Here is a 22,115-nt window from a genome sequence, read left to right as displayed (position 1 = left end):
TCAAAAGTTTTTATTTAAGTCACTAGGTTGTTAATTTTTTTAAATTTAGTTAGCAAGCTTTAAGCAATAATTTGACAATTAGTGTGGTGGAGCAATACCCATTGATTAGTAGAACATACCTTAGATCTAAGTTGATCTGATAGACAATGTCGAAAATTGAAGCAGCAACCAATTTAGATTTTGGTTCACAAATTCGTAATGTTCAAAGTTGTTTCACGAAAAAATAATTTGTAAAAAGGAAAGGAAATGAAGCTTTCGATTGGTGCGGGTGATGTAAACAGAGAAGACTACATAGTGGTGACTTTAACAATCTAATAAATTTAATGAATTTAAAAAAAAATTATATTATTTTAAAAAAAATTGAATGACCCAAATGTAATCTTACTCGAGTAATTTTTTTAATTTTTTTAAGGTTTTGGTGTTGGTTTCTTCTTTTCGGGGATGAAGGTGAAGACTTCAGTTCCATTTAAAATTGAAACTCGGAAACCCAGAAATATCTATTCAGAATTCATTGAGAAAAAGTCAAACGCCACATTTAACACTAAAATTAAAATCAGATATTAACCAAAATTATATAAAATTTTGTGAGGTTCAAAGGGAAGTATGACTATTCGTTTTACATACGACACCCTTCTTCAATTTGATCCAATTCTCATCTAAGCCCTTTTACTCTTTACATATTTAAATTTTAATTTTTCCACTTTAATCTCACAAGTTCACTTCCTTCCCTCTTTTGATTTAATAATTAAAACTGAAATGAATTACACTCTCAGAAGACTTCCACAAAATTGAATTACATAAAAATTAATCGCATGACAAATATGAGTTAAAATAAAGAAATAAAAATATTAAATCTAGAAGTATAATATTGAATATAGGGTCGCATTTTTTATTAATGACATGTATAATATAATAATGAATATAAGTTTGAGTAATTACAAATATCAAATTATTACAAATGGATTGTCCGAATAATCATCAAGTAGAATCAAATTATTATCGCACAAATGGATTAAGAACTAATACAATCTAGACTAAGTATGAGTTTGGATGGACGGTGCGATGTAGTGCTTTTAGCTTACTGTTTGTTTCGCACTACAATATTTAAGAAGCACCGCCCTAAAACCAATAAACTGAGACTAATTGGATCAAGGGTCAGCTTAGCATTAAGCACTTTGGGTACAAAAAACTCTTTTGAGATAAAATCATTATTAAACAATATACTTTTTGAACTTTTCAAATGTGCTTTTAAAAATAAAAAAAATGTTGCAAAAACAGTTTTTTAACCAAAAGTAGAAGCAAAAAGCTTTAGCTTTTGTTCAAAAGTGTATATATATATATTTTTTTAACAAAAAAATACTTTTGAGAAGTAATGCTAAACTAAACTCTCACATACAATGAGATAGAGATATATTTACATATAATTGTATATGATAAATCTTGAATCATGACTTTTATAAATTAATCATGCGAGTAAATTTTTTTTTATTTTAGAAATGTAATATAATCTAATTTAATATAATTTTTTTGATGATTTTATTATTTCAAAATTAGTTATTAAATCAGAGTACTGAAAGATTGAAATTTTGGAGTAAATTTTAAAAATGGCAGGTATAAACCCATGAAATTTCTAATACAACCAAACAGTTTTATTGTTTCCGTTTTCATCTGTCAAAGGTTTGGCTTCTCTCCTCCAAGTCCCAGCAAATACAATCCCCATTCCCCACGCCTCTTTGTTTTCTGATTCTTTTTCTTTTATTTTTCTGGGTTACTTATTAAATCAAATCAAATTCTTGTTGTTGGTAGTTTTTGAAAGATTTAGATTGTATTTCGTTGGGTTTTAAATCTGGTATTTTGCTATATTATCTGTTGCCGTTTCTGTGTCTTTGGCTTCGGTTTTTATAGAGAAATTGTGAGCTCAAATCTTTTTTTTTTCCTGAATTGTTCTTGATTTTGGCAGCTGTAGAATACTGTGGGAATTGAAGCATAATTTGTATCAATTTATTTGGCCAGTTATCACATTTTTTCAGAGAATAAAATGGAAGAGAAGTATGAAACTCTGAAGATTCAGCAAGAATCGCCAAATTCTGGAGTTTTTAACCTAATCATTAACCGCCCATCTGTCAGTAATGCACTTGGACTCAATTTCTTTAGTGAATTCCCCAAAGTTCTTAATGCGCTCGACCAAAACCCTATCGTCGCCGTCATCGTTCTATCCGGATCCGGCAACCACTTCTGCGGAGGTATCGACCTTAAAAGCCTCGCAGCTATCGCCGATGATAACTCGGGTGATCAAGGCCGCACCAGGGAACGGTTACGGAGAAAAATCAAGCTCATGCAAGATGCGATCACCGCTATCGAGCGGTGCCGGAAGCCGGTAATCGCGGCGATACACGGCGCGTGTCTTGGCTTGGGGATCAATATCGTGACGGCCTGTGACATAAGGTATTGTACTAAGGATGCATTTTTTTCTGTCAAGGAAGTGGATTTGGCTATCACCGCCGATCTCGGTACGCTCCAGAGACTACCCGGGATAGTAGGGTTTGGGAAGGCCATGGAGTTGTCGTTGACGGGAAGGAGGTTCTCGGGTGATGAGGCCAAGGAATTGGGCCTGGTTTCTCGGGTTTTCGGGTCGAGGGAGGAACTGAAAGAAGGCGTTCGCACCATTGCAGAGGGTAAGTTGGTGGTTGGTTTCCTCATTTAATTTCAGTACTTTTGCAGACATAAATGATGAAAAGGAGTTGTTTGGATGGCAGGAATTGGAGGGAAGCCGCCGCTAGCAGTGGTGGGAACAAAAGCGGTGTTGATACGAAGCAGGGATGTGAATGTGGAACAAGGGTTGGATTATGTTGCAACTTGGAACTCTTCCATGCTTTTGTCTGAAGATCTGACAGAGGCAATCTCTGCTCAAAAACAAAAAAGAAAACCTACTTTTGCTAAGCTTTAAATTTGATGTTTTTCTTTTCTTTGAAAGTTGGTATGTTTAATAGGAATGGGTAGCTGGATGGAATCAAGCCAACTTCAAGTTAATGTGTTTTTAAATCCAAGTTTAATGTAGTTAGGTAAATCCTATGTGATTTGGCTACACTTCTAATTTAATCTCTCTTCTTTCATTAACTTTGAATTGAATTGATTGTTAGTAAGAAAATCTAATGAGATAAAACTTTGATAAAAGAAAAATAATTTAGGGCGAGTTTGGATGGACGGTGCGGTTGGTGAAAAAAAAAACAGTGGGAGTGAGATTAGATATATAATAATACTGAAGAGTGAGACAAAAATGCACCTAATCGCCTATTCAAATTCACCCTTAAACTCCCTCAGGATGACAATAGCACTTAACATCTTTGAGTTGATGTATTTTAATTTTGTATAAATGTCTTTCAAATTTTGCAATTGATAATGCATGGGTAATCAAATCTACTAAATTATCACTAATGAATTTGTTGAGCTTTAATTTCACATTTATTTAAATATCATGAATGAAAATTAGTTTTGATGAAAACATGTTTAGTTATATCTCCTTTATCTCCTACTAATTGAGCTATACACACTACATTATTTTCATATAAAATAGTTAGTACCTTACATAGTTTTATGATATGTTGCGTCATTAGTCTTACCCAAAACTTCACAACTAGCCTCATGCATTGCAAATAGTTTTGCATGATTTGAGGAGGCAACCATTAATGTTTGTTGTTGAACACCACTACATGCCTGTACATCTGCATGTAAATATATAGACTTAATGATGTAAAAAGCTTTCAAACTTAAAAGAAAAAAACAATTAAGTCTTTGTTTTTTCTTTTTGCACTCATTTGGGTATTTAAACTTTCAAAATGCATAAAAAAAACTCTCAAACCTTTTCAAAAAAGCAATTAAGCCCATTTTTTTTGCACTCAATTGGGTACTTGAATTTTTAAAATGTATCAAAAAGACCCTCAAATTTAAAAAAAAGCAATTAAGCCCCTGCTTTTATTAAAAATTATAAAAAATTATAAAAAATTAAAATAAATAAAAGCTATAAATATTATTAAATTTTAATAAAATATTAAAATATTAAAGTTTTATTAAAATTAGAAAAAAATATAAAAATCGTAAAAAATATAAAAAAATTGTAAAATTTTATAAAAATCATAAAAAAATTATAAAATATATAGAAATATAAAAAAATTATAAAATTTTATAAAGTCATAAGAAAATTATACAAAATGTAAAGAAATATAAATTTCATAATTTTTTTATAAAAATTATTGTACAAAAAAAAGCATTTTATAATTTTTCTATGACTTTTATTGATTTTTATTTTTTTCACCACATGTCACGCTGTGTTGCGACATGTGATGACTTTAATTGAAAAAAACTATGAGTCGTTATTTTTTTATGATTTTTATAAAATTTTACAATTTTTTTATTTTTTATGATTTTTATAAAAAATTTATAATTTATAATAATTTATATTTTTATTAAAATTTAATAATTTTTCTAAAATTTATTATTTTTTATAAATTTTTTTCTAATTTGAATAAGAGCATATGCTTAATTGTTTTTTTGAAAATTTTTGAGGGTCTTTTTTTTACGTATTTTAAAAGTTCAAGTATTCAGTTAAGTGAAAAAAAAATAGGGGCTTAATTGCTTTTTTTTTGAAGAAGTTTGAGGGCCCTTTGTGATGGATTTTGAAAATTCAAATGTTCAATTGAGTGTAAAAGAAAAAAAGGAGAGGTATAATTGTTTTTTTTTTGAAAAAAGTTTAAGGGCTTTTTAAGATAGTCCTTTATGCTGATCCAAAAGGAATCTAGCTCAAAATAGCCAACTAATTGAGGCGGTAAATCATTTGAGTAAAATATCCCCATAATAATTGTCCTCTTGATATATTTAAATATATAATTAATTTTATAATATCTATTTGCTCGAGAATAGTTAAATATTGCTAATAAATTTACAACAAATATTATGTTAAGTTGTGTATTGTATGTTAAATAAATTAATGCCCCTATGTAGCGGTAAATCTAGGGGTTGGCAGGGGCTCAGCCCCCTTAAAATGAAAAAAATTCTATTTAGGCCCCCTTAAAAATTTAAATTTGTAATGGTAAAATTGTACTTTGGTCCCCCTAAACGTGATAAAAATTTGATTTAATCATTTAAAAATTATAAAGATGTAGACTATTAAAATGGTAAAGTTTTATTTTTATTATTGTAAAGTTATACAATTTAATTTCGTTCCCTCTCAAATTTTCTAACTTTACCCTGCCCCTGTGGCACTAAGATATGGTACATTAGAGCCAAATAGCTTTTCCTTATCCTAATAAGAACGAAAGAGGTCAACGAACTTACAAGTATTGGAGTATTTGATGGCTTAGCCTCTCTTCTTTTATCAAAAAAATATTTTATAAATCTTAAAAATGAGAAGTAGTTAAAATTTATATTTCATAAATTCATACAAGTACATTGTAACAAATATGTCTTTCAACTACCTTTGAATCAAATAATAATGACTAAATTTTCAAATATTCAATTGAAGTAATGCTTTTATATGTTGAGTAATTCAGTTATCTATTATTATTATTTTTAATTTAAATCTATTATATATTAAAAAAATAATGAATTTATCATAATTTTCAAAATTAAAGAAATAAATTTGTGCATTGTAAATTTTTTTGTTTATTTTTAATTTGATGAATTCATCATGAAATTAAACATTTTTTATTATTATTGTGTTTTTATTTTCTTAATTAATACATACAATCAACCTGTATATGACACGAGCAAAAAAAAAAGGTTAAAAAATATATATTAAAATTTAAAATATACCAATCAATTTCATTTGAAATTTCAAAATTATTTTTATACTTATGTGAAAAATAATAATATCAAATTAAAAAATTAAAATTAATTTTTTATATCTAAATAATGAATGAATATTAATTATTTTAAAATTACTTATATTAAAATTTTATACTTTAATATCAAATTTGATACTAGAATAAATCTTACTGAAATGAGTATAAATTAATTTTAGAAAATTTAACCTAAAAAATAAATTTTAAATTTTTAGATTTGATACTATATTTTTTAAATTACTTATTATATAACTGAAATTAATTATTTAAAAAATATTAACCAAAATAAAATTTTACTAAAATTTAGTTATTAAAACCGAGTCTACAATAGCATTGAATTAAGGGATCAAAATGAAAGTTATTATTAATGACTGGTGCTTAAAATGTTTAAATATTTTTAGGTGCTTAAAATGGAAATTTACAAAAGCCGGGTGACTAACTTAGAAGTTTACCCAGAAATCGGTAAGATGCAGTGCAGCTTCACATGGCAACGCTGAGTAAAAGAGCCCCAACCCTGCTCTCCGATCATTACTCAAGGAAAAAAGAAGGCTCAATTCACATTCACATGAGCCCCAATTGATTAGCATCACCGTTTACGACACCGACAGGGATAGAATGCAAAACCCTGTCGCCAAGGTTGCCGTGGTGGGAAGCGGAAGTATCCATACTTACTATCTACTATAATATCCCACTTTCTCTTTCTCCACCCACTAATAAACAAAAATTAAAACCCCACTCCTCTGATCTTTTTTTTTAGATTTATTATTATCATTATTTTGTTAACTTTAAAAACTTGAAATTCACAGTTTCAGGGTCTGTTTGTGCCGCTACTTTGGCAAGGAATGGAATTTCAGTGACCCTTTTTGACTCTGCCAGGGGTCCTGGTGGCCGCATGTCTCAAAGAAGGTTCCTTTTTTGTTTCTCTCCATTTATTTTTTATTAAAAATTCATTTTCTTTGACGAATTTTGACTACCCTTTTTTATATTCTATTATTTGCTGGTGTTTTGGGAAGCAGAAATAAATTTTTAAAGTGCATAGTTTAATGAATTTTTGTTGTTTTTGGTAATATGTAACTTTGGGAATTTAGAGAGATAAGTGAAGATGGGAGAGAGCTGTTATTCGATCATGGTGCTCCTTACTTCACAGTGACAAATCCCGATGTGTTGAGTGTTGTTACTGAGTGGGAATCAAGAGGCCTTGTTGCGGAATGGAAATCGAATTTTGGGTCTTTTGATTGTTTCACCAACAAATTTGTCAACACTGAACACCAGGTTCTTGTAACTATTATTATACTATTTGTTCTTCACTTCTTTTTGCTCCACCTAATGGTACTATTATTTGTTTATTTGCATGGTTTTATCTTAATTATATCTTAACTTGCTTATGAGGAGAGGGCAACGATGTTTTTGAATTGCTTATGTGCATGAATTGATGCTTTTTTCTTGATTTCTTAGAAGCTTGGAACTTCTCTTTTTTTTTTTTTTAAGTTAATAGGATACTGTTAAACTTTAATGATCCTTGCTATAGCTGCTTCGTAAGTGCTTGCTTGCTATATTGTTCTTTTTTATGGTCATGCACTCTTCAGCTTGATTCACTTGTAGGGTTCTTTCATTTAACCCTTCATCAGCTTAGGCTGTGTATGATTGTATTATGTTTTCAATTAAAAGGTCAGCATATCTATGTAAAGTGTTGCATAGTTGGTCAACGTCCAGCTCTAGTATTGATTCTGATGTTTATATTATATATATATTCTCACAGATGCCCATTTTTTAGACAAATAAAAACTGGTGATATGTTTTAAACTCTACTGTTTGGTATTATTGCTTTAGTTCTCTGTTTGATACACTGGAAATCTTTGCGGAAGTAAGGAAAAGGAGGGGGAACTATTCCATTCTGTTTTGTGGACTTTGGCATATATGTCTATAATTTCATGCCAAATGATAATTGTTTGAAAAGGAAAAAAAAAGTAAAATTATTTTTGTAAGCCTTGTTTGCAATCAGCATAGTTCATTAACATTAATTTCAATAGCTTGAAAAACTAAATTTGTGAGTCTTATTACATCTGTCATGTTCATCCTTAAAAGGAAATGGTAAACACTATTAAGCTTTCTTCTCAAATAATTTTCTCCTGAACTAATTCCCTTTTAGGAAAGAGAAAGCAAGAAGTATGTTGGTGTGCCTGGAATGAATTCCATTTGCAAAGCATTGTGCCACGAGCCTGGTGGGTAGCAAGATGACTGCTTTGTTTTTCAACTACTTATTGAGGTTGGACTTACACCTAAACTTCCATGCTTCCACTTTATTTGTTCTTCAGGAGTAGACAGTAAGTTTAATATGGGCATCGGGAAGTTTGAATGGTTAGAACACGAGAATCTATGGTCATTGATAGGTTTGGACGGACAGCATCTTGGACATTTTAAGGGAGTGGTGGCATCAGACAAAAACATTGCTTTGCCAAGGTTTACAGCGATAACAGGACAACCACCCCCTCTTGGTATGAAAGTTTATGTTTAGGTTTTTTGTAACCCGTTCTTGCAAATCCAGCTGTGCATGTTATTTAATCCTTTATGGTCTATGTACCATGTGTAATATTTTATGCAACCATGACTATATATTATCACGAAGGTAATACAAGAACTCAGCAATAACTGTGGTTATCACAAAAGTCAACTCTACCAAGCTGGAGGTAAAAGAATATTTAAGCATAATCTTAGGAGGTAATTCAGGGTGAAATCATTGCATCTATTGGACAGGGAAGTTTTCTCCTTCACATTAAGTAGCTGCCAAAATTTTATTTAATTGTACTCCCAACAAAACATCAGATATATATATTATGAGATTAAACAAATATATAGTTTGGGAATCTTTCTGTTTTTATATTTATCTATCATTTTAAAGGAAAAAGAGACACAAAGAAGAATGGAATATGCTATTGACAAGTTATTATCCTCACCTTCGTCTGCTGTGTTCCATACAGATTTGAGTTTGGCTCCGGAGTTAGTGAAACTGCACGATATTCCCATTTATCCTTGTTTTGCTCTAATGCTAGCATTCAATGAACCTTTGTCTTTGGTGAGATATTCGCCAACTGGAAGAAAAGAGATTTTATTCTGCAAAACTGACCAATATGGTCTTTGACACGTAGTTTTTGTTTGACAATTCAGGTACCCGCAAAAGGGTTGTCATTCGCCAATTCTAAGGTTTTAAGCCGTGCACAATGTGAAAGCAGCAAGCCAGGGCGCTCTTCCACAAGGCACAATTTTTATATATTGCATAATGACCCCATTTCTGAGCCAAGCAATTGAAGTTTGTATTATTGATATTAGTTTTTGGCACATTCTTACGTGGCTTGCTTCTGGAATGCACAGTGAACGATGGGTATTGCATTCAACAACGGAGTATGCCAAGGATGTGATTGCTCAATCTGGCCTTGAGAAACCTTCGAAAGAAACATTATCGAAAGTGGGGAATGAGATGCTCCAAGAATTCCTCAGCACAGGTCTCAGTATTCCACAGCCATTTTTCATGAAAGCTCATAGATGGTAAGGCATAAAATCAAACACAAAAAGCAAGCACTTTGTTCTCATTGCATAGGTTTTGAAAAATTGGCATATTTTACAGGGGAAGTGCCTTCCCAGCAGCAAGCATAGCCAAGGAAGAGAAATGTGTGTGGAGTGAAAAGAAGAAACTGGCAATCTGTGGGGATTTCTGTTTGAGTCCAAATGTTGAAGGTGCAATTCTTAGTGGCTTGGCTGCTGCTTCTAAGCTTAAAGGCTTAATCAGTACCCTATACTATAACCTTTGATTTGCTTTCCCTTGATGTTGGCTGCATGACATGTTTAAACATGATGTAGGAAGGGCAAGATTTTAATATTACCAGCAAGGGCTTTGGGATTTATTCCAAGGGTTTCACCATTTTGTTAATTTACTTGCTTTCAATGCATATTATTTTCATTCATCTCATCAACCCTGCAATACAATCTCTTCAATGAACCCATTATTTTAATCATGTCAAAACACTTGTTTACCCTATATTAAACATGTGATCATCAATATTTATTTACATTCACATATTAGCTTACAATTTATTAAAGTTCTATATGTTTATTTAGGTTAGTTTAAAAAGAGTTGAATATTTTGTTGGTTTTTGTACTTTGAAAAATGATTTAATTTTTGTACTTAACAATTTAAAAATTAGTTTTTCTTTATTGATTAAATTTTTTTAATTTAATCATTTTTCATCAAAATTTGTAAATTATTATAAAAAAATACCAACAGAAGCAAGGGGCAGCCTCCTTAATTAAATGATGCAATTGCACTTTAATTTTGAGAATTAGCAGTTCAATTTGTTTATGCCCAAACGAAAAAATTGCAATTTTGTTCCTCCAAAAAAGGTAATTATTTAACTCGATTTATTCTAGCACAATCGTTGGAGCTAGAGGGGCCTTACATTTCCCTCGAAGGTGATGCAGCTGACAAAACAACTATTTTAATTTTAATTCAGTTACTCAATTTTTGAGAAATACTAAATCAATCATCCGTACCATTTTTCGTTATAGATATGATAGAAAGTTGACTTGTCATTTAATTGGCCATGTTGGCATCCTAGCTGTCGTTTAAAGACCTAGTTGGGTAGTAGAAGACGGAGAAGAGAAAGAAGAACAAGAGAAAAAACAATACAATCTAAATAATGTTTTTTATCCATGTATTTCTTCTTTTCTTGTTTCAAAAATTGGAAAAAGATGGTAATTATAATTGCTACAAAAAATGGTTCAGCTCCAACAATTGTTGGGGAAAATAAAATCCTTACTGTCCGCCATTTTTGGTTCCTCTCCGAGCTTTGTTCATTGCTCTATCACTGATTCGAGAAACCCATAAAACCACGACAAATGCTTCTTGGTTTTAGATTCAATTCCTTGTAAATTGAATGGCCTAAGCATCGAAAATGTCAGAAAGGTCAGTTTCTCCCATCAATCCCACAATTTCCTCTAATTGATCCTTAATTTCAAGCCCAAGCTTTGCTTCTTCTCCGTTCAACGAACCACCTCATAACATGCTGATCGTAACGTTCAGCGTTGTTAAGAATATTTGTTAGCTTATGTTAATGGGCGACCCGGTTTTCCTATTGATATTCTTCACCATTTGTCAAATCTCTAGTCGGCGAAACTCGTAGCAGGCATCGAGGCCTTTGTTGCTCATGATTTCACGTACAACGAGCTTACGTACTTGTGCAATTTTGGGCCGTTGGATCTCCACACAATGTCGAGTCCGCCGAAGGTTTCGTTTATAGTCGCCACCGAAATGTCTCGGTTGGCAAATATGGTGTCATGGTATTTGAGGATTTGTTTGGCGATTAATGGTAAGCTTATGATGATGTAAACTTTTCTTCCCAGCTAAAGCTTGATGATGGGGCTTGACGGCAATGGTTTGGTCTTGATGACGGGTTGTGGCGGAGGCGAGATTGTTGGGATAGAGAAGAAGAAGCATAAACATATTAGGCCATTTATGCAAAAAATGAAAATATTGGGCCATTTATTAAAAAATAGAAAAGGAAGGACGAAAAAAAATAGTCACTCAACTTTGCATCGTCCAACGTAACAAGTTAACTGGCCACGTTAGCTGTCTTGTTAAGCCTGTGACAGAAAATATTAATGGGTGATTGATTTTTCTCTTTTCGATAATGTTAATGACTGATTTGTTATTTTTCAAAAGTTAAATAACTTGAGTGAATGATGGTGCAATTTTTTTTTTAATTATGCGTGTGAAATTTTTAAAAATACTTATTAGTCTTATTAAAATTTTAATTAAATCGCTTAATTTTAAAAATTTTAATAATGAGATGTGATGCGGTTATTATTCACCTTATTCTTTAACCATGAGAATGAGATGAGAGTTTGATAATTGAGAATGAAGTATATTTCATAATTAATCGTTTACTTCCTCGAAAAATACTCATAATGGACTACCGTAGATATAAGAAAGTATTTTTAAAAAATTTTAAATAAATATTTAAAAGCTGTATGACACAATCGACCACCGTAAAGTTTACCCCAGAATCTTTTAATTTTATTTTGAAGTCACAAGAGTTTGTTGTTGTATGGTAACAACAAATACAAGGATTTCATTAAATAAAGTGATTGACAGCATCTTCTGACAAGCAAGAAGATTTCCCCTTTTCCCCTCAATCATGAAAATACATTGAAAATGGGATAACAAAGCATAATCATAATTTGCAAGTATAAACTTCCCGACATAACAAGAACTAAAAGCCAATAGATGAAACATCATGTCACCAAAAACAAAACCAACCCTAAACATTTCCCATAATCACATTCAAAAAGACACACCCCCAAACAAACAAAAGGTCAACAATTTATAATAAACAATTTTGGAGCACACCCAAACCCCCCAAAAGCCTCAACTTTTTACTCCCTATATATTACATTTCCCCCCTTCCCCCCTTCTTCACTCTTTTTTAACAGGTTCTTTTCACCCTCAAAACCCTAACCAAGCCCAAAAACAGACCTAATACCCCTCCCTCCATTTGAGATCTAAACCCCAGTGGTGAATTTAATGTAAATTTTCCTTTGTTTTTAACTGGGTTTTTATTTTTATTTTTAGTTTTTGGTTTGATGGCTTCAGCTTGTGTTAACAACATGGGTGTCTCGCCGGAAAGTTTCCAACCATATGGTTGGTTGAGTCGTAGGATGTCGTTGAGCCGAGAAAAGGAGCTACCTAAGTCGGTTCTGGCAGATCCTGTTGAACCAGAGATCCAAGAGACACCAGCGACTGGTGACTTTGAGTTCAGGCTTGAAGATCCAGTCACTAATATGCTTCCAGCTGATGAGCTTTTCTCTAATGGTAAGCTCCTGCCTTTACATTTCTCATCACTCAAACAACAACATCATCCTTCGTCTGAGATCAAGTCGCCGGAAACTGCCAAGCCTTGCCGTGGAATGGACATGGATCCTTACTTGTTTTCTCCCAGAGCTCCAAGGTGTTCCAGCAGGTGGAGGGAACTTCTGGGTCTTAAAAAATTGTCCCAAAACACTAACCAGCCCCATAAACCAGAGCCCCAATGCGCCAAATCTCTCAAACATTTCCTCCATAGAAGCTCAAAGTCTTCATCTTCATTAAACCTCCCACTGTTAAAAGACTCAGACAGCGAGTCCGTTTCCATATCTTCATCAAGGTTATCCCTTTCTTCTTCAACATCAAGCCACGAACATGAACACGAACACGAAGATCTCCCAAGGCTGTCCCTTGATTCCGATAAGCCGAGCCCCAACCCTTTTGCTCCTTCCAGACCCAGGATGAGGATGGTTAAACCGAGAGGGTGTGAAACTACCGGTGGGGATCGAACAGGACGGAGTAGGAGCCGGAGGGATGCATCGACAAGCAGGGGAGTATCAGTAGATAGTCCAAGAATGAACTCGTCAGGGAAAATAGTGTTTCAAAGCCTGGAGAGAAGTTCAAGCAGTCCAAGTAGTTTCAATGGTGGTCCCAGGTTTAAACAAAGAGGGATGGAAAGGTCATATTCAGCTAACGTAAGGATCACACCAGTACTTAACGTCCCCGTGTGTTCATTACGAGGATCTTCAAAATCAGGCTACGTTTTTGGATTCGGAAACTTGTTCTCATCTTCCCCACAAAAGACTGCAAATGGAGCAAACAACAACAGCAAAGCGCGTCAATGTAATAACAGCGGCATCAGAAACAAAACGTAGACATTTTTTTTTTGTTTGAGATTTTAATTTGTTTTTTGTAATTTATACGTAAATAGTACCCATTTTTCTTTCATATGGACATGGATTTTGGATTTGATGATCTGAAAGATATGGAATCTCTGTTTTTCCCTGTTGATGAGTTTTGAGACTGTGACTACACACTCACTCTGGCTATGGGCAATGAGTTTTTGGATTTCACGCGCTGGATTTGAAATCGTGATTTCATTTTCCAGTCTTTGGTGGTACTCATGTTACACCTCTTATCTAATATATGATCTAATTTGTCTCTTAGTGACTATCTGTCCCTTCAATATTTAAATATACATATATTTAAGTGTGGAGCTTGGGAAATGATGCCAGCTTTCCTACTAATTTTTTAACTTCTTTATATTCTTTTCGCCAAATTACACCCATTCGTTTTTATTTTTATATAAATTATTGGGCCCCTTCAAATTATTTTTGTAAGGACTTCTCTTTTATATAGCCTCAATCTCATAAATATGTGAGCTATCTATTTTTTTTAAAATAAAATTTAAGGTTTCAGTGATTTAAATAAAAATTTTAGAATAAATCAACAAAATAATGACTGTTTTGTAATTTTTTAAAATTAAATAATCAAAATATAAATTTACTACTAATTTAATGATCTCGAATATAATTTATCCTTCTTTTTATGAATCTCGAAGCTCCGGTCCTTGTTGGCTTGCAAATTTAATTTTTGTTCTTTTTTACTTTTAATTTAGAAAGTTAGTTCCTTTATCTTGGTTTAACCAATTTTTAAAGACTTAGGTTAAATTGATTTATGTGATATTTATAAAATTAAAAAAGGCATGCTTGTAAAATTGCACGGAATATATATTGCCTTGCCCTTTCCTTCTTTAAAACAACATTAAGTAATTTTTTTTCAGAATCATTAAAGCACATTCAAATTCACGTCCTCTTACATTGGCAACAATATTTATTCCAATCGAATTAAGACTCAATCGTTTATCCTCTAACTTAAAAATTAATGAAGAGTTATGCGTAATTTTAAGTATCCTATAAAAAAAATAAAAACATTCAAATCTGCTTTAAAATTATTGAATCAATAATAAATCTTTGAATAAAAGAAAATATCTGATTTTTTCCTATTCCTATTCCTATTTCATCACATTCCTCATTGATTAGTACAATCTATTTTCTTTTCAAAATTTGGGGGCACATATGCGACCTGCTTGCCCTAAATTGTGAAATGTTAGGGTGGCAAATGGACCACATGAGGTATCAACATTTAGCTAAGAGGAACCAAACATGTGGGATATCTTCAACTAATACTTCAATTATTCAGATGCTAACTCTGTTTCCATCTTAATGTCATATTATTTGTTCCATTGGCCCCACTTGGTTTTTTTGGCCTTTTCCTACCTTAGTTTATCCAAATAAAGAATAACCCACTTTTTAACACCCACCTTCCAATTCATATTATGCAATGAGTTGAAGATGGAATTTTGTGATGAAAATTATATTAAAAAATAAATTAAATAGTAAATTAATTATTCTGTTAAAATTTTTACTTATTTCTATTGTTAAAAACTGATCCATGTATGTCGGCATGATGTATATGTGGCATGTTCTGTGTAACTTTTTGGGTATTTTATTAGCTATGTCACTTTTTAATGGTAGAAATAGATGAAAATATCAACTAAAATATCTAGTTTTCTCTTTGATTTAATGTATAAGGACTAATTTATTTATTTTTTAAGTAAATAAAATAAAATACAATCCGACTCATAATACAAGATCTCTATAATACTTTTACAAATTTTGTGACAATATTCCATGAAAAATAAAACATTATGTAATAATAAGGGTAAATATAAAGAACAAGTTTTGGGGTTTTCCAAATTGGTAACCATCAAACTTTGAGCTGTTTAAAAATTATGAAGACCTTTTTCCCTCACTGTTTCTCATAATTTTTTCTCCCTACACTGAAAACAAGAAAAAGAAATAAAGATGTGAAAAATAGTGAATAAATCCCTTTTGTGAGGTATTTCTAAGGGTCAATTTCTTTATGAAGTCCTTGTACTTTGAGCTTTTGACGGTTTTAGACACTATAATTTCATCATTTTTAATTCTTTACTTTTTTTGAAATATTTGTTACGAGTCCAAAGGTAAATTTTTTTCGTTAATTCTATTAAATAATTTGACATATCTTATTTTTTAAATAATTGAAGGTAGGGGTTAGGATTGTCTAAGATTAAATCCAAGCGTTCTTGATTTATATATCTTATTTTTAAAACATGTGATGAGATAAAAGTAGATATTTTTGTACACTTACACAAATATTTTGCACCTCTAAAAAAATTATAATATTTGTCTAAGTTAAAAAAAAACACAATATGTATATATCACATCACTGCATGTTTTACAAAAGTAAAGCTGTAAAACACGCCAAATTATTTGACGAAATTCAGAAAATGTTTTCAAATTGGAAATACACATTTTAAAAAATAAAAAAGACTATAATAAAAGGGTTAAATCCGTAAAAGAATATATAATACAAAAAAGTCTATAAAATTATATCGGCATTTAGTCGATTGAGTATTAGTTCGATTGGGACCAACATAGGTGTCAATGCAAAAAGACATAAATTTGAGCTATGAATAATTATGAATATGAATGATGATGTTTAGTTTGACCGAGGTCAACCTGCTTGTCTCTTTGGAACCAAGTGCAAGACCAGCTCTGCTTGTCTGTCCCATTAGGGATCTCTTCAGTCTCCTCTCACAACCTCATTGTCTCTTCCTCTTCCACACAAATCGCAATTCCCGCCTTTTTCTTTTCCTACCTTCATCTATTCATTCTCTTTTTATTATTAGTTTTAAGGTTTAACAAATGGATTTTTAAAGAAAGAAAAAACCAACTTATGCGCAACAGATTTGTTACTGATGCATGATTCTCGACACAGTTTAATTACAGCATTTTAATTTTATTTATTTAATTTTTAAATAAATTGAGTCTTTTTTCAAATAAAAATTTCGTTCAAGTCAAGGAAAAGTACTACAAACGATGAAATGTTTAGATAATTAATTTTTTTAAAAAATTGAAAATAAATCATACTTTTTTAATAAGTTAAAATATAATTTTATTTATTAATTTATAGCTTCATGAATTTTAGAATTTTTCATTTTTCGAAAATTAAAATGTAATTTTCTCTATACTAAAGGAATTAAATCATCAATTTTTTATTTTGAGGCTACTGGCCACCTTAAATTAAAACTAAGTAAATTTTACGATTCATATTTGAAGTTCGTGACTGTTCCTCCCAATAATGTCGACTCTAAAATTTGAATTAACGTATCCCTCTGAAAATGTAATGTACCATTATAAAAAAACAACTATGATTAATCTATTTAAATGTTAGTGGTGTATATCAATATAGTAAATATTTTAAAATAAATAATTATAAGAAATAATTTAATTTTAATAATCTATTTAAATATATTCATTAACAATTTATTTAAAAAATTTGATGTTAAAATTTAAAAATCATTTTCAATTTTCATATAAATATTTTTTCCTGAGCCATTCTTTTTCTACTCCTTTTTTGCTGTAGCGAATTTCATCATCTTCATCCTATTTTTTAGAATCCATTGTTATTTCCAATTTTCGACGCAACCGTCGGCTGCCGCTGTTGAACCCATCCTGTAGATGTAATCTATCATTTTTTTTTAGTTCATTTGAAATCTTTTAATCAAGCATTTGAGAGTCCCTCAATGAATAATCCCACGATACAGAAGACGTAATTACGTAGAAATCATGGAGATTACAATGAACCTAAACATGGATGAAGAAACACATGTCTCCATTTACAAATCCATAAAGGACAATCATCATCAAGAAGACAAGACGGATGGTTGGAGCCAAAAAAAGCCTACTGCGTTGATTTTAGTAGCACCAAAAACTTGTACTCTTCACGTAAACAAATCAATCCTCGAAACAATGAGCTGGGAGAAAATAAGTCACAACTGTTGAAATTTTATTTGGTAAATTTTCCATCCAAATACATATTTGCTTAAGTTTATTTGGTATCAAATTTGGAATTTCTTAATTTTTTTTCCGTTCAGAAAATTCTTTATAATTTATCTAAAATATATTATATATATACAACAATAATAGGTTTTAGAAGTCGTCCGAGAAGAAGAAGAAGAAGAAGAAACCGACATCAACAATGGAAGGTGGTTTTCCTTCATATTGTTGAAAGTTGGAAATTGAGAAATAAAGAAGAGGAGAGAATGGTGAAATGCAGTTGCATAATCCATTGATTGCATCACAGGCTTGCAGCCAAATAAATGAATATATTAGTGGGAAACAAGTAATGAAATAATAATAATAGGAGGCAGACTGACTGCAAAGCCTGGGAATAGGGGCATCAATGAATGAAACAACGTGATTTTCTGCCTTCCGCTCTGCAACTTTTGCCTCTCCGCCCCCGCCAACTTTTTTTTTTTTCTTTCTACTTCTTTTACCATCTTCACTACGCATTTGCTTCACCAGATTCGCTTCTGTAAGCTTTTTCTTTTTTTTTTATAAAAAACCCAGCTTTCTTTAAATCGATTAGACTAATCGAATTGATCTTTTTATTATTATTATTATTTTTAATCACTAAATATTTATCTCAATAACTTGGTAATATTTGCAAACACGGAAGCTATGCACTTTGACTGCATAGTTTTAAGTCAATTATAATTTATTAAATATTTATTATTTCTGTTTTAAATTAATAATTTAACTCATCTAATTAATTGGCCTTTTGTGGCAAAAAGAAAATTAATTAGCCTTACATTAATTTTTACATACCACGATGAAGGCTTAAAGTCTCAAGGTCTCAACATTTATCAATATATTGACAAATATATTAATGTAGTTTTAACTTTTAAAAAGAATGGTAATTTTTATTTAATATTTCATGAATAAGCTACGTTTTTTTTAAACAAAAAAATATAATTAATATTAAATCTCATATGAAAGGTTTAAAAAAATAAACTTATTTACTAAAGAAATAGAAGGTAAAAAAAAAAAGGAAAGATTTTTAAGGAAAGCAATGATAAGAAGCAGTAGGGTAGGAAAAGAAAAAATAGTAAGTTTAGTAGGGACACCAGGAATTATGTATATGGATGATTCCATTTTTAAAGATGGGCAATAATACGCCATGGCGGAACTATGTTGGAGCCAGAACAGGCTTTCACCTTCCAATAGGCTGGAAATTTTTAATTAAAATTTGAATATTTTAATTAAGTTTTTTTTTAATTTTTTGACAATTTTATTAAATTCCATGACATTTTTTAAAAATTTATTAAACCTCTAATTTTTTAAAAAAAGAAATGATATAAGATGAGGATCATAAAATTTATATAACATAAATCGTTAATATAATTAGTATGGTTAACCCACCGTTTGCGTTGGGTTGATTATTTATTTTTTTCAAATTATAGAATTAAAATTTGAAGATTAAAATATATTCTAAGCAATGTTTTCAAGACTGGACTGATGGTCAATTGATCATGCTATTGGTTTGTATGATTCAATTTAATAAATCATTAAAAATCATAAAAAAAACCTCGACTTAATCCATTTTTAGCCTAGTTCAATCAGTTTGTACCAATTCACGGCACAACTGATCTGATGCCTCTCTCTAGACTGATATCCCGACCAATCTAGTCCGGTTCAAACAACCATGACTCCAAGTCTCTACATTTTGTACATTTAGAATTTAGTCCTCCTACTTTTATTTTCAATAAATTAACTCCTCTACTTTTTGGATTAAAAAAAATCTAATTTCAAATTGTATATAACCACGTAATATTTTAATTGAAAAGTTAACTATATTAATTATTTGAATTAATCAACAACATTATAAAAATATAAAGATCAAATTATGTTAAAATTTGAAGTATAAGAATTAAATCCCAATTTAAAGCATATTAGAAAGGCTAAATTTGAAAATTAAGCATTTATTATAAAATAAAAAAGAAAAGAGGCATAGTGGCTGTGCCACGTGCCAACATGAGGTATATAGATATATATTCACAATTTTAGCATACTTTAAGGACTAAAATCGAAATTATACCACTACTTTAAAATCTCAATAGCAAGAAAAGGTAGCTTCCTTTATTTCTTTAACACATCAAAAAGAGGCATGGTTTGGACACTACTTTAATATATAATTTGTTTTGACATAAATTGTTTTTATCATATTTGCTCTTTTTGATATACTTAAAATTATTCATAGTCCCTCCCCAACCTTTAAATAGAAGCATAATGCACTTCGACGCACTCGAACCCACGTCCTCCTGCATTAGCAACAATACTGATGCCTATCGATATTTTAATACATAGTTATAGATTATAACTAATGAAAAAAAGTATAGAAAAGCAAAACATATGAATTATCATAGGGTTAGTATTTGATAATTGGTACATTTACGATGTATTTTTTTTATTCTAAAAAAATCTTAAAAAATTGATATATATATTTTTAATACTTGTTTTTTCAACATTATACTATCTATCTATAGAAAAATTTTCAACCCTTAACTTTCCTTATAAAATCTAAAAGCTTCATAAAATATTTTTCCATTATCATGAAGAATGATTATGACTTACATGCATATGCACTTGGGTGGGGTTGGTAATGAAGGAGAAAGAGGAGGAATGAGGCTAGGCCCTTGGAGGGAGGGCATGCTTTGTTAATTATTTGGGTCACATTATTGGCTTGGATCGTAAAAAAGGAAAACTCCTTCTCAACTCGTTTCTCCGTTCCTATCGCAAATCTAAAATTAATTTCTCATTCTCATCTTAAAATTTTATTTAAACCCTGTTTAAGATATTTTTCGTTTATCATATATTTTGCACTCTATCTATTATCTATATTCACTTAAAATTTGAGTTTAAGTTTATAAGTTTTTTGAAAGGTGAATTCATTCATCCAATGAATAGAGAAAAAAAAAGTAAATACTCGTTATAGATGGTGAAGGACAACCTCTATCAACACAACAAAGGCTTTAGCCTCAGCATCAATAAAATATCATGACACGTTGACAATTGACTTTGTCACAACTCAAGCACGACATATCTGGAATGATTGCAATCATTTAATACGATAAAGAAACCAGTCCCAGATGGTCCAAAGTGGCGAGCAAAAATCGACAAAAGATTCGAGCATTCACTAAATTAGAGAGGACGACAACAAGATCACCCTTAAAATCATTTGTAAAACTAAGATTACATGCATAAGCAAGACTAAAAAACGTGTTATAAGAGCAAACAAAAACTTCTAAAACTGAAGACTTATTAAACAATGGAAAAATAAACAAATAACATATAAAACTTAAGACAACACAGGTCCAAATTGACACGTGAAATTATTTATTATTCTAAAATACTCTCAAAATAGAAACAAATTAAGAAGTTGACGAAGAGCCACCCACTTTCCAAGAAAAACTGCTAGTGGCTGGTGGAGTTTTAGCGAATGACAAACACCGTCATCTATTCATCACAACTTGTGAAGACAACAAAGATACTTACAAAATAGATTTGCAAAATGAAAAGAGAGAACATCAAGAAAAAAGAAAGAAAAGGTTGATGGGAGAAGAAAAAGGCGCGATAGCCAACCTAAAGACTAGCACCGCAGTTGGAAAAAAACAAAACATAAGAAGCAAACTGCTTGAGTTTAAGTTTATAAGTTAAGTATACACTAATAGGTAAAGTCAAAATAAATATAAATATATTAAATTATAACAATGTGGGTGAGAATAATATTGACACCATTTTATTGATAAAACTGGGTTGACTTGGTTTTTAAAAATAAAACAAAAATGGGAGTCGCCACCAATTTTTTTTGATGATGTGTGATCTGGTCACCTTGAAAAGTGATTGTTTTTAATAAATAATTTAATTTTATTAAAATAACGATTTTGGTCCATGAAATTTAGAAAAACGGGTTCGGGAGTCGGTTACGTACGAGGAAGGATTAGCACCCTCGTAACGCCCAAATTTGGTACCTAGTTGATTAATTAATGTCTTAATGTCGAAGGTTAAAAACTTTAAAGAGATTTAAAGTACGATCCTAAAAAAAAAACCTCGAATGACATGGATTGAGATTTAAGAGGATATTTGGCTATTTGGTCAAACGAGAAATCGAAACCCAACACATTAGGGCACGTCTCCTCGAACTTACTTTGAAATTTTAAAAGATATTTGGCTATTTGGTCGAACGAAAAAATTGAAACCCAACACATTAGAGTACGGTTTATTTCAAATCATATTATGTGTATGGTTTTATTTTTAAAAAAAATTTAAATATACTCTCAAAATAATGTAAAATTAAGTTAATATCTGATTGACCCGTAGTGCTAATTTAATTATTGACTTTAATGTATAATATAAAAAACCACAAGAACATTTGTCTTTTACTTTCTAAATAAAACTAATAACACTTTTTAACAATTACCAATAAATTCTTTTATTTAGATCATTCTTAATAGATATGAATATATTTCTTTTCACTAT

The 22,115-nt window shown here is 30.8% G+C and overlaps 3 protein-coding genes across 4 annotated transcripts; all 3 read left to right on the top strand.

Annotated features, from left to right (window-relative positions):
- The first annotated feature begins 1,223 nt into the window (after positions 1-1,223).
- Positions 1,224-3,099, top strand: LOC107919096 (delta(3,5)-Delta(2,4)-dienoyl-CoA isomerase, peroxisomal). 2 transcript variants are annotated; one of them, XM_016848624.2, is made up of 3 exons: positions 1,224-1,677; positions 1,961-2,675; positions 2,757-3,099. In XM_016848624.2, exons 2-3 carry the CDS (start codon positions 2,039-2,041, stop codon positions 2,945-2,947), a joined length of 828 nt encoding a protein of 275 aa, XP_016704113.2. In that variant the 5' UTR covers positions 1,224-1,677; positions 1,961-2,038; the 3' UTR covers positions 2,948-3,099. The 2 variants fall into 2 exon arrangements, with proteins under 2 accessions (XP_016704113.2, XP_016704114.2); XM_016848625.2 differs by having other exon boundaries at positions 1,594-1,849.
- A 3,163-nt stretch (positions 3,100-6,262) lies between these two features.
- Positions 6,263-9,736, top strand: LOC107919092 (renalase). Its single transcript, XM_016848621.2, has 9 exons — positions 6,263-6,495; positions 6,644-6,743; positions 6,926-7,109; positions 7,987-8,059; positions 8,153-8,332; positions 8,816-8,910; positions 9,003-9,091; positions 9,207-9,380; positions 9,460-9,736. Exons 1-9 carry the CDS (start codon positions 6,453-6,455, stop codon positions 9,641-9,643), a joined length of 1,122 nt encoding a protein of 373 aa, XP_016704110.1. The 5' UTR covers positions 6,263-6,452; the 3' UTR covers positions 9,644-9,736.
- Positions 9,737-11,943: 2,207 nt separating this feature from the next.
- LOC107919094 (uncharacterized) lies at positions 11,944-13,856 on the top strand. The gene has a single exon (XM_016848623.2). The coding sequence runs from the start codon at positions 12,471-12,473 to the stop codon at positions 13,563-13,565; it is 1,095 nt and encodes a 364-aa protein (XP_016704112.1). The 5' UTR covers positions 11,944-12,470; the 3' UTR covers positions 13,566-13,856.
- The last annotated feature ends 8,259 nt before the right edge of the window (positions 13,857-22,115 follow it).

This window comes from Gossypium hirsutum, chromosome D13, assembly GCF_007990345.1.
Source record: "Gossypium hirsutum isolate 1008001.06 chromosome D13, Gossypium_hirsutum_v2.1, whole genome shotgun sequence".
NCBI lineage: Eukaryota > Viridiplantae > Streptophyta > Magnoliopsida > Malvales > Malvaceae > Gossypium > Gossypium hirsutum.
The sequence above is the reverse complement of the archived record's forward strand: the minus strand, read 5'-3'. Positions and strand labels throughout refer to the sequence as shown.